We start from the raw sequence: 13,590 nt of genomic DNA on the forward strand, positions 1-13,590 counted from the left end.
TCCTCCATCTTGCAGAGTGCGCAGCGTGGTGCTGGAGAAAGCCACCTGACTTTTTAAACTTCCTGGTCCTGCCGTTTTTCCCGAGGCCCTGAATCGGAAACATTGGCCTACAGACCCGCCCCCTGACTTCTGCATTCCAGGCAACCGGAACCACTGTTGCCACGCTCCAAACAGGAAGTACAGTCTCTGAAAAGGACGTCACCCGCCGGCCGAGACCCAGGTCTGACATGCGGGGAGAGCCGTGCGATCATGGCACTCGCCTGGCCCCCTGAGCTAAAACCTGCGGGCACACAGACCTGGTCCTCCCTGCAGGCCATCGCTCCCCTGAGCTGGAGATGCTAGAGACTCCGGAACACCCCCCCCCCCCCACTCGTACCAAGGGAGTGCTGGGATGGCCGTTTTGTATAAGATTCCTAGGAGATAAGCCTGCCCCCCTCTCTTAGTTCCTGCAGCGCTTCCGCCATGGCAGAGGAAACAACTGAGGCCATGGTGGAAGAGAAGGGATTTTAAAGGCTGCAAGTGTTTCCTGGAAAACGGGCAGAGCTACGCTCTCCAAGGCTGTCCTGAAGGGCAATAAGGGAAATAAAAGCATCAAGTGATGTTTTGACGTTGCTCTGGTCTTCCAAGGCCATAAAAAGACGGGCCTCTATTGCAAGCCATCGCTCGTGCCAGATGAGTCCCAAGATTCACCGATCGGTCAGGTAAGCAGCGAGAGGGTGGGACACCCTTCGTGTCGCTTCTAAAAGTTATCCAATGGCGAATTGGACCACTTTTATCTTGTAGAGCAGGGGTGTCAAACTGGTGGCCCTCATGGAAATTTTAGTTCTGCAAAAGCTGGAGGGCCGCCAGTTTGACACCTGTGTTGTAGAGAATCACCGGCTGAAAAAAACGGAGTTACTTACCGGTAACATCCTTTTTCAGGACAGCATCATAGAGAGACACCGGCTCCTCCCCTCTTAGGAAACACCGCCTTCATATTCAATATTTAAAATCTCACCGTCCCACCGGCCCCTCAGTTCTTCAAGAGTTCCTCCGACCAGCTGGGGAGACACAAGAATACGTCATACAAATCTTTATCTTACCTGACGCTCTCATGCGATGAGTTCTCATAGATAACCAATAATTTGGGTGGGTACCGGTGCTGTCCTGAAAGATTCCTGGAAAAGGATGTTACCGGTAAGTAACTCAGTTTTTCCCCCATTCATCTTTCAGGACAGCACCATAGAGAGGATAAACAAGCACCTTACCTTAGGGAGGGACTACTGCCTGCAGCACTTTACGCCCAAGGGCTTGGTCTTTGGCTGACAGCAGGTCCTATCTGTAGTGCTTCACAAACGTGGAAAAACTGGACCACGTTGCTGCTCTACAGATCTGCTCCGGAGAAGCACCAGCCCACTCTGTATGAGAAGTCAACACTGCCCTGGTGGAATGTGCCTTAATACCCTCCGGGGGCTCCAACCCCCCGATTACATAAGCCTGGCTAATGGCCAATCTTAACCATCTGGCTATTGATCGTTTAGAGGCTCTGGACCCTTTCTTAGCTCCTGAAAATAACAAAAAAAAAAAAAAAAAAAAAAAAAAAAAAAATTGGATTTCCTAAACTGTTTTGTACTAAGTACTGAAGGACGCACCTAACGTCCAATTTGTAGAAAATATGCTCCTGTTCGAACAGAATTCGAACAGAAGGTAGATAAAATAATTTCTTGCCCTCTATGAAAACTAGAGGCCACTTTTGGCAAAAAGGCCGAATCAGTTTTAAAAATCAAACGGTCCGGGAAAACCTGAAAAAAAGGTGCCCTAATAGAATGGGGTTAGAGTTCACTCACTCTCCTTGCTGTGGTGATCACCACCAAAAACACAGTTTTGAGAGTGATCAACCTCAAATTACAGGATTCCAATGGCTCAAAAGGATCCCCTGTAAAAGTCTGTAAAACTAACGAAAGATCACACACTGGGAAGGGGGAAATTCTAACTGGCCTCTGTCTGCTTAAGGCTCTGAAAAACCTAGCTACCCAAGGATCTATAGCTAGCGGCTTTTCCAGGAACACACTTAGTGCCGACACCTGTCCCTTCAAGGTGCTAAGGGCTAATCCTTTGTCCGCTCCTGCCTGCAGAAACTCTAATACTGCTACAGAACTTCGTACATTGAAGGAGCTTTCTGTGCACAAATTATTGAAGCGTTTCTACACCTTTAAGTAGATAGCTTTCATCTCCCTTTTCCTGCAATTTAGGAGAGTTGTCACTAGCCGATCCGAGAAACCCTTGCCATTTAGCAATTCTTCCTCAGTAGCCACGCTGCAAAGTTCCATCGCTCCACCTGAGGGCAACAGATTGGACCCTGAGAAAGAAGATCCTCCTGGATAGGTTCCACCATCAGACCCATCAAGATGGAGAACCACGGCCTCCTTGGCCAGTGTGGTGCGATCAGAATGAGGGTTGTGTCTTCCGACCGAAATTTTCTCAAAACTGCTGGAATCAGTACAGGGGGGGGGGGGAGGCGGGGGGGGGGGAGGCATAACACCTTGAGAAACGCCAGCTCTGAGCTAGTGCATCCACTCCGGCTGCTCCGTCCCATCTGTTTAGGGAAAAGAACAGACAAGCTTTTTATTCGCCTTCGAGGCAAAGAGGTCCACAGAAGGAACCCCCCCCCACTTCTGAGTGAACATCTCGAAGATGTCCTGGTTCAAGACCCAGTCACCTTCCCTTAACATCTTTCTGCTGAGGAAATCTGCTACTTGGTTTTGTTCCCCCTTCAAATGTACTGCCGAAAGAGAGAGAATGCTCCCTTCGGCCCACCTGAGGGTGGATTCTGCCAGAACCCATAAGGATCTGCTCCTGGTACCCCCTTGCCTGTTGATGTAGGCCACTGCTGATGAGTTGTCCGAACGGACCCTCACGTGCTGTCCCAGGAGTTCTCTCTGAAAAGCTCTGAGAGCCAACTCTATTGCTCTCAGTTCCCTACAGTTCGGGGATTTCTTTGACTCTTCTCTCCTCCAGGTACCCTGCACCATCCTGGAATCTAGGTGTGCTCCCCAACCTGTGCCGCTCGCATCGGTCGTGACCATCCTGGAGACTGAAAGAACCCACTCCAGGCCCTGTGAGAGATTGGACCCTTTTCTCCACCACCAGGAGGGACCTCTTGACCTGACTCGGCACGGATATTAAGGAGTCCAGAAACCTTGGACTGTGGTCCCAGACCCTCAGGATAAACAGTTGTAGAGGACAAAAATGCAGCCCTGCCCACTGAACTGCCGGGAGCGTGGAAGTCAGTAAGCCCAATGCTGACTTCGCTTTTCTTACTGAGATCTGACAGCTGCCCTGGAGCAATAACATTGTTCTGTCCACCTTCTGGATCTTTTCTACTGTAAGGAACACTTTTTGTTTTGTCCACTCCAATACATAGCCCAGGAAGGTGACCTTTTGGGACGGAACCAAACTGGATTTTTCTAGGTTCAAGAGCCTCCCCAAATTTTTTAGGCTGTCTCTTGCTATCTGAAGATCCTGGGACAACTGCTCCAGGGAAGGGGCAAACAGAAGTAGATCGTCCAGGTATACGACTACAGAGATGCCTCTAAGCCGCAAGAAAGCCAGGACCTCCACCATCACTTTGGTGAAGATGCGGGGGGGGGGGGGGGAGAGGATAGTCCAAAGGGGAGTGCTTTGAACTGTAGATGAAACGTACCGTTTTTACCGCTAGTCTGAGAAACCTCTGATAACTTTCTGCGATTGGAATGTGCAGATAAGTGTCTTTCAAGTCTATCGACGCCATGAAGCAATTCGGAGGCAGAAGCGCCTTCACCGAATAGATAGAATCCATCCGGAATCTCCTGTAGGTAATTGAGACATTCAGAGGCTTCAGGTTCATGATAAGCCTGAACTTTCCCAAAGGCTTGCGGACCACAAAGATGTGGGAGTAAAAGCCTCTGCCCGCCTCCTCTACAGGAACCCTTACCACCACTTCTTGTTCCTCCAACTCCTGTAGGGAGGATAGAAGAGCTGATGATTTTTCTGCACACTTTGGCAGCTCGGTGACAAGTCTGTTCTGAGGAGGTTCTGAGAACTCCAGCTGGTAACCTCTTATGATCCCTAGCACAAACTGGTTGGAGGTGATCAACTCCCACTGTGGAAGGAAGGCCCCCAATCTTCCTCCCACCGTAGTTACCCCGTCATTGGGTTTTCTTGGGCTGTTCAGGAGGGCGAAAAATTGCCCCTCCCCGCCCGTTGCCCTTCTGCCCCCAAGCCTTTTTCTGCCGCTCTGCCTTTGGAGCTTCAAACTTTCTCTGAGGGCGAGATTTTTTTAGCCTGCTCCCCAAATTTCTTTAACGGGAAAGGCCTTTTTCTTATCGATCCAAAACGGCCTTTAACCCTGGTCAAAACAAAAGATCCCGTGAGTGGAATTCCACAGAGTTTAACTTTAGACGCGCTGTCTCCTTGCCACGTCTTAAGCCATAAGGCCCTTTGAGCTGAATTAGTGAGGGCTGAAGACCTTGCAGGCATGCGCACTGATTCAGTAGAAGCGTCCGCAATATATGCTACCCCCTTAAGTAGCATGGGGAAGGAAGACAAAATAGTTTCTTTTGGCATTCCTGCCTCGGTGTGTGCTTTTGAGTGAGCCAATATTCCATGTTGAGGGCCACTACTGTGACCGCAATGGCAGGCTTAAGGTTTCCCTGCGACAAATCCCAGGACTTCTTCAAGAGAGAGTCCATCCTTCTGTCCATAGGGTCTGAAAGAACCCCCATGTCCTCGAAAGCCAGATCCGTGTGTCTGGAAACCTGGGAAAAGGCAGCATCTAGTCTAGAGGATTTATTCCAGACTAGAGACTCCCCTTCTGCAAAAGGAAACCTTCGCTTCAAAGCCCTTGAAAAGAAAGGTTTCCTCTCAGGAGCTTTCCATTCATTCTTTATGGCCTCGACCAAGACATCATGGACTGGGAAATCCCTTCTTTTTTGTTCCCCTAGACCTTTGTACATCTGGTCATGGAGCGATAACGCCTTCTTATCTTCCTGTATCCCCAAAGTGGTGTGGATAGCTCCCAAGAGATCCTCCACTTCATCCAGGGAAAGTTTATAGCGAGAGGTTTTTGTGGATTCCCCATCCACCTCCTCCACATCAGATTCCCTTTGGGAATCTGAAGCGGCGCTGTCTGGCTCCTCCTCAATTTCCTCTCTGGAGCCCCCTGGTTTCTCTCCACTAACAGAGGGAGTATCCACTGAGCTAGGTGTAACACACTGCTGCACTGGTAAAGGATTGCTCTGGGCTTGGGGCAACTGGAAGCTAGAAAAGAGTGCTTTAAAAGGACTGAAAGGTGCTAGAAAGCTCCTTGACGGATGCAGAAAGATCCATACCCTGTTCTGCTGCCTGCTGCCTGCTCCCCGACTAATCCATCAATGCACTCCTTGCAGAGTGCCTTGGTCCAGGATTCCCCCAAGCTAACTCTACAAGAGGGACATTTTTTCTTTGAACCATGAGACGACTTGCTTTTCTCCAGCCGAACGCTCGGTCCGTTTTCTTTCCCCGCGTCCAGAACCAGAAGACGCGGGATCGTTGGAAGTGCCCGCCCCCGCCGGAACTGACGTCGCCCGTCATCCGACCCGGCCATAGAGCTTCACATGCTGGCTGCCTGAACAAGCAGGATAGAATCAGACACTTCCCACAGCGCCCCCCTGGGCAGAAGAACGCGGACCTCCTCAGCTGTCCTCCTTCCCCAAGAGAAGCTGAGGCGCGCCAAACACAGTTTTAAACAGGTAAGCGTGGCTTCCCCAGCCTTTACCTGACTGAAAAAGAATGCCAGAGCAAAAGGGATAGAGAGACCCGACTCCCCCTCCTCCTCAGAAAGATTTTTTGGCTTCAGCCTCCTTGACTGTTCAGCCACGGCTCCTAAGCAGTGTTTCTCCACCAGAGGAAACACCTGAACTGAGGGGCCGGTGGGACGGTGAGATTTAAATATTGAATTGGAAGGCAGTGTTTCCTAAGAGGGGAGGAGCCGGTGTCTCTATGGTGCTGTCCTGAAAGAGGAATAGGGAAAAAATACCGGGGTTATGGCACATTGCTGCAGCCATCCCCAGGTATTCCACTTGCCCACCAGGATGTCATTTGTCTATGGCCTGGTCAGCAAGTGGTTAAAGAAAGAGGACAAATGCTGTATTACACCCTCTGAACAAAAGCAGGATCAGTACCCCAGAAAACAGGGGCCCAAATCTTATATCCACCCAAATACTAAATAGGGATAGGCATCCAGTACATTAACCCCTTTATGATGGAGAGTAAAATAAATCCTAGTGGCTGAACACAGTTTTACAATTTTGACATGTGCTCGTAAAAACTGTACTACGGAGTGTATCCAGGTGACTTGTACCTTGTTTTGTTTTTTTTGGAGGACAAATTGGGCTGTTATTTTGTTGTAAATAGAAATAGATATATCTGATTTTTTTTTTTTTTTAATCAAATGGGGAAAAAAAACAAAAAAACTATGTTAGACTTACCGGTAACGGTATTTCTACGAAACTTCAAGGACAGTACACCTGAGAGATGAGGGCTCCTTCCTACAGGAAACACAATCAGTTGACAGCTTGTTATAAGTCCCCACCCTTCCCCTTGATCCCCAGTATGTAATAAAGTAATCCTGAACTGGTTCACAAGAAGCATCACTCCACATAGGTACTTACCACCTAGCATTTAACTTATCTTTCCCTCCACATAGGGCGGGAAGTAGGCCTGCCACCCTGGAAGGTTCGTAGAAATACCGTTAAGTCTAACGTAGGTTTTCTCCTATCACCTTCCAGGACGGCACACCTGAGAGGATAATCAAGTAAACACAGGCCTACCTTCAGGGTGGGACCACAGCTTGTAGGACCTTCCGACCAAAAGCCAAGTCTTGCTTTGACAACACTTCCACACAGTAGTGCTTCCTGGCCAGCAGAAAACATTTAATGAGGTCTTCCTTTGCCAATCTTACATCAAGATAGACCGAGAGGGCCGCTAGCTGAACCCAAAGGGCGATGACTGCTAGACCTTGGTCTACTCCGTCCTGGAGAAACTCCAGGATAACTGGAACAGTGGTAGAGATCATCTGTCTCTCTTTACCCCAGGAACAGAAAGTCTTCCAAACTTTAGAATAAATCTTTTTAGTCACTGGTTTCCTACTCAGGAGGGTACTTATTACTCTATTATCACTAACCAGGCCGTCGGCTGGAAAAATTCCGGCCTTGGGTGTAGTACTGGACCTTGTCCGAGAACATCCGGCCTGTTTGAGAGCTTCCATGGCTCTGCCACTGCCATCAAACTTAAGCTTGCGAACCAAGCTCTCCTTGGCCACCAGGGTGCTATCAGGAGGAGCTGACCTGGGGACTGGCTGAGCTTCTAAAGAACTTGTGGAATCAGTGCTAGGGGTGGGAAGGCGTATGCCAGCCTGTACTGCCAGGATTGAGTCAGTGCATCTAGTCTTTCTGATTCCCTCTCTTGGGAAATCGAGAAATCTCTTTACCTTCCCGTTTCACCTGTTGAACAGATCAATTTCTGGATTCCCAAAGCATTGTACCAGGATTTGAAACACCTCTGGGTTCTGTTCCCATTCCCCTTGTCTTATCGGCTGACGGCTGAGGAAGTCTGCCTCGGTATTGCTTGTCCCTTTTATGTGGACAGGTGAAATGGAGAGAACCTTTCCTTCGGCCCAGTCCAGGATCTGCTTGGATAATTCTAGTAGGAGTCTGGACTTGGTGCCTCAAGTAGGCTACGACCGTGGCATTGTCGGAGCTCACTTGAACCGCCTTGCACATGATGCTCTTTTGAAAGGCTTTCAGAGCCTCCCCCACTGCTTTGAGCTCCCTGTAGTTGGATGACATCCGACCTAGCGAGCTGTTCCATTGGCCTTGGGCCTTCTCCTTTCCAAGGTGGGCCCCCCCACCCAGAGGAACTGGCATCTGTGGTAACTTTTACCAGATTCTACTGAGCCCACGGCCTGCCACCCTTTAGGTTTTTGGGTCCTGTCCACCACTCCAGGGAGGACAGTACCTGAGGGGTTAGTAATATCTCCTGATCTAAGGACTCCTTTTTATCTCATGATGACTGGAAGAAGTGGTGAAGGTCTGGAGTGGAGTTTAGCCCAGACTATGGCTGGTATACTTGCCGACATCAGACCGACATTAGCACCTCCCTTCTGGAACGTGACTGGGTCTTTATCAAGCCCCCCACTGATGAAGCTAGTTTTGTCACCTTGTCCTCTGTCAAAAAGAGCTTCTGCAGTCTGGGGTCCACTCTAACCAAGAAAGGTCTTGACCTGTTCTGGTTCGAGGGAGGATTTTTCTGTGTTGATTATCCAACCCAGGTTTTTTACAACCGACATTACTTTGTTGGTATCTGATCTGACCTGGGTGACTGATGGTCCGGATATATATCGTCAGTATATCGTCCAGGTATGGAATTAGATATACCCTGGAGATGTAGAAAGGCTACGGTCTCTGCTAGGATTTTTGTAAAAATCCTTGGGCTGGCTGTTAACCCGAAAGGAAGGGCTCTGAACTGCCAATGAAAAATCTCCCCTCCGACTGCTACTGCGAACCTCAGGGATGCCTGATGATCCACGTGAATTGGCACATGCAGGTAGGCATCCATGAGGTCCAGAGTTGTCATGAAGGCCTCTTTAATGAGATTTTTGCGTACGGAGTAGATACTCTCCATAGTAAACTTTTTGTATTCCAGGTACCTGTTCAGATTTAAGTTTACTATCAGCCGATACTTTCCTGATGGCTGGCAAACAAAGAATACGTGGGGAGTAGAATCCCTGGTACTGTTGTTCCTTTGGTACTGGCAGCACCACCTGCTGTTCCACCAATTCCTGGATACCCTCCAAGAGGGCAGATCTTTTCAGGTTATCCCTGGGGGGATGTGCAAGGGTGACCATAGAGGGGGGTTTTGCCGAGAACTCCAGATGATAACCCTCTCGCAGGATCTGGCAGATGTAACTGCTGTCCGAAATCTTTTCCCACTGAGGGACAAAGTGGGACAGCCTTCCCCCCACCCTGATCTTGGCATCACTTGGTTTCTTTGGTGTCAACCTTGGGGGAGGAAAATTATAAACTGTTCTTTTGCTTTCCCCTACCATAGCCCCACCGTTTGTTGGGCTCCCTTCTGGCTCTCTGCTGTGGTTGCCCTGGAGGGCCTCAAAAAATTCCTTTTAAATTTTTCTTTTTTGAGCTTTATTGGGAATTTTTTACCCTTTTCTGAAAACCTAGACAGAACGTCGTACAGGTCCTTGCCAAACAGCAATGAACCCTGAAAGGGAAGGCCACACAGTTTTCCCTTTGACATAATATCTCCTTTCCAAGCCTTAACCCAGACGGCTCTCCTAGCTGAGCTGATTAATGCGGCCGTTTTAGCTGAGGCTCTTGCAGACTCCACTGCAGCATCTGCAAGGTAGGCAACAGCTTTTCCTATCATTGATAGGGAGTCAGACATCACCCACTTTGGATTCCTGAGACAAGTGCTTGGTCAATTTCTCCACCCAGAAATCTGCATTCCTGGCTACACAGGCTGCTGCTAAGGCTGGACCCATGGCTGATGTATTAGCCTCCCAAGCTTTTCTAAGAAGGGATTCTGCTCTACGGTCCATCAGATCCTTAATACTGCCTACATCCTCAAAGGAAGGGTCAGACAACTTGGTGACTTGAGACAGTGCGGCATCCAGTCTTGGGAGCTTATAGAATGTCTCTTCATCGGTCCAATTAAAGGGAAACCTCCTTTTCCAAGTTTTTTGTCTGACAATCCTCCTTTCAGGCTCCCTCCATTCCTGTAGGACCAGATCCTTTCGGGATTGATGGAGTAGGAGCACTCTGGATTGAGCCTTGCTCAATCCAGAGTCATCAATGCAGAAGCTTCTTTTCCCGCTAATTTGTTTATACAGTTATAGCAGAAGGGCTTTGAGTGGGACTTGGGGAGTTTATCCTTACAGTACCCACATTTTTTTGAGGAGCTATGCCCTGTAGCGGCAGGAGGGTGTTTATCTGGGGCCTCCTGGGCTCTGCTGGGGGATTCTGTAAGACAGGAGATATAGCATATAACATTATTTTGTCTTCCCCCTAACTGCGGGCTTGTACTGGGGAGGGGGGGGGAGGGTAAGGTGATTGGTGAAGTCCAGCCTGTTCTGGCCATTCCAAAGAATCTCAGGCACCTAGAATCCAGGACCTTTCACCCCCTTCCCCTCCTCCCTTTCCAAGGGGGGTTTGTACTCAATGGGCCCCGACCTGGATTTGCCAGCAGTTGCCTTCCCTTCCTCCTGTTCCATGAGGAGGTTGGCAGGGTCCTAGGCTGATGGTACCGCTAGTGGGGCTAGTACAGCAAGCCGACCGCTTTCCACTGCCTTGCTCTGTCTCCACACCACTCTCCACACTTTCTTCCGGTGTTTATAACACTTCCAGGTTGTGCTGTAACTCTGGCGCAGCCCACTTCCTGTGATGCAGCCGTGCACCAGAGTGAGGCTTGGAAAGCAGTACTTCCTGTAAGAAGAATCCCGGCAATGAAGAGAGCGGCTGGTGGCAGTGGTTCATGCACATCCAGCGATGGTGCGCACTCCCTCCAGCCAGAGCACTGGTTCAAACTTAGGGGCGACCGTGAGAAGAACAAGCCTGCAGGTTAGTTCAGCCCTCCCCGGCCTCCCTAAAACCTGTCTCAACAGGGGACCATCAGACCCTCCCCGGTCATTTGGTCTTTAAACAAAACGTGCTGCTGTGTTCAGGAGAAACACAATCAATACTGGGGATCAAGGGGAAGGGTGGGGACTTATAACAAGCTGTCAATTGATTGTGTTTCCTGTAGGGAGGAACCCTCATCTCTCAGGAGAAAAAAAAAAAAAAAAGACACACACACACGCAGGCTATACAGTGACTGATCATTGTGATAGCCAATCAGAGGCTATTGCAGGGATCAGAAGATCGGGAACTGGGCCTCCTGATCTGTAGTACGGGACCCAAGGCTCTCGTGAAAACCCGGTCTCTGTGCTGGGAAAGTGTTGCCAAAGCAATCACAAGAATGCATATGTGGTCCCACGGATAAAGACCCACTTCTGTGAGGCCACATGTGTACCGTCGGTGGGAAGGGGTTAAAGATGGCAATCATGCTGTTGCATGTTGACCAAAAAAAACCCTGCATGGAGTGTAAACAATGGCTTTAAGAAAACAGTAGGGCTGCTTTCACACTGATTGGCTAACTGTAATTGACAGCAGCAGGAGCCAGTGGTGCCACTGCTGTATTTCAGCCAATCAGGAGGGAGAGTCCTGGACATCGCTGGATATAGATGGGGCTCAGGTAAGTATTAGGGGGGCTGAGGCACACAGAATGCTTTTTATCTTAATGCTTAGAATGCAGCAAGGAAAAAAAAAAAAACACAACCACACACCTTCTGCCTTTACAATCCCTTTAACCACTTAAAGACTGCCCACCGCATATATACTGCGGCAGGGCGGCTCTATTGTGCGAACCAACGTACCTGTACATTGTTTCAAGTAATAGACACTGTGGGCGCGTGTGGGCCACCAGAGGCCCGCTGCACGGAGGCGGAGCCAACGTGCGGGTCTGGCAGACCTGATGTCCACCGGCCACCCGTGATCACTTCACAGAGAGGCAGAATGTAGATCAAGACAGAAAACCGCCGTTCTGACAGGGGAGAACATTGAGATCTTCTGTTCCTAGTAATCAGGAGCAGCGATCTCTGTGTTCTTCCTGTCAGTACTTCCCCAACACAGTAAGAAAGCACAAACAGGGAACACATTTAACCCTTTGTTTGCCCCTGATGTTAACCCCTTCCCTGCCATTGTCATTTATACAGTGATCAGTGCAAAAAAAAAAAAAAATGCACTGATCACTGTATCTGTGCCACTGGTCCCCCAAAAAAAGCATCACTTAGGGTCAGATTTATCCGCCACAATGTCACAGTCCCGCTAAAAATTGCTGATTGCCAACATTACCAGTAAAAATAATTAAAAAATCCATAAATCTATCCCATAATTTGTAGACTCTAACTTTTGAGCAAACCAAATAATATATGCTTTTTTTTTTACCAAAAATATGTAGAAGAATACAAATTTGATGAAGAAATTTGTTTTTTCATATTTTTTTTGGATATGTAAGTAAAGTAAAGAAATTTTTTTTTTTTTTTTCAAAATTGTTGGTCTTTGTTTATAGTGAAAAAAAAAAAAAAAATTTTATTTGGGTACATTGTCGCACATCCGCGCAATTGTCAGTTAAAGTAATGCAGTGCCATATTGCAAAAAAATTGCCTAAACATTAAGGGGGTAAATCCTTCCGGGGCTGAAGGTGGTTAAGTTCTGCTTTAAGCAGGTAGATAAGAGGTGGGTGAAAGAGGCAGTAGATCAGCGCTGTGTGTGTGTGCCTTACTGAAACTAGTTTTACATTTTTTTATTAGCGGTTTTCCAGACCAATGAGAGTGCTTCAGTGGCAAACCAAAGTCTAAAATGCAATTAACTGTTCTTAATTTCTATGGATAATTTTGTAACTTACTATAGCATTATATTGTCCGTGAACTAAGGGCTGGACCACACTGGTTTGCGAGTGTTTTTTGCACATTCTTGACAGCCTATTTCAGTGGGATGCAAACCCGCACGGAAATGCGTGGAATACACAAAGCGTACAGTGGGTGCGACTTTTCAAGTCTCACTTTACTAAACTGTATAGTACTCTGCGGTTTGGCAGCTGCACCGCAGGAGCTCATTTCCTAGATGCATCTCGGGTGCCATTAACAATAAAGGCATTCGTGCCCATCTAACAAAAGGGCAGTAAATCCCACCTCGCAACTGGTGTGAATGGGCACTTAGTCCTGTTATTTTCACTGTACACTGACAACAGAAGTTGTTTTGTAAGTTAATGATGAACTAGGCATTCTCATTACATTGAACAGCTGAAGAGGTTCTGCAACAAATCAAAGCTACTAAATTACTGGTAAAGTAATTAGTAAAAGTTAACAAAATACAGCTGGAAAACAGAAGAGCACCTACCTTGAACAGTTGAATTTTGTTACCATTTTTCACAGCTTTCCCGATCATTTTGAGTCCATAGATTGTTGAGGAAAAGTTTGTTAAATCATTATGCCTAAAACAAAAACAAAAAAATAAAGTATTTTTTTTTGCTTTCATAGGAAAGACATTAAAATGATCAAAACTAGAAATAGCAGAAGGAAGTGCATGCCCATTTTCCCCCATCACTTGGGAAACAAAATCCTCTATTGTGTATATACACACACCTGAATTTTTATAATTTTTTTTTTCATACTACTAATGGCGGTGCGGTGATCAGTGACTTATAAAATGGGACTGCGATAGTGCGGCGCTTAATCTGACACTAAATGATGTTGGGGGGAACTGACATCACCTGTTACATTAATACTGTGATCATATTATAATACACTGGCACTGGCTGGGAGGGGGTTAACATCTAGTACGATCAAGGTGTTAAGTGTGTGCCTAACTATGTGGATTATGTGTAAATTGTTCTGTTTTTACTTAGCTCAAAGTTTTTTTAGATTGTCAACACTGGGCTCTGTTCAGCAGGTCTTGGCCGTGAATTGCTGACAGGCTCCCG

The 13,590-nt window shown here is 47.8% G+C and overlaps 1 protein-coding gene across 1 annotated transcript in view; it reads right to left on the reverse strand.

Moving 5' to 3' along the window:
- LOC141128437 (putative helicase MOV-10) overlaps window positions 1-13,590 on the reverse strand; it is a 142,421-nt gene that overhangs the window by 83,117 nt on the left and 45,714 nt on the right. Inside the window, exon 2 of the mRNA XM_073615723.1 lies at window positions 13,008-13,101. Within this exon, the coding sequence (XP_073471824.1) occupies window positions 13,008-13,101 (94 nt within the window). The remainder of the gene's footprint in view (window positions 1-13,007; window positions 13,102-13,590) is intronic.

This window comes from Aquarana catesbeiana, linkage group LG02 (assembly GCF_042186555.1).
Source record: "Aquarana catesbeiana isolate 2022-GZ linkage group LG02, ASM4218655v1, whole genome shotgun sequence".
Lineage (NCBI taxonomy): Eukaryota > Metazoa > Chordata > Amphibia > Anura > Ranidae > Aquarana > Aquarana catesbeiana.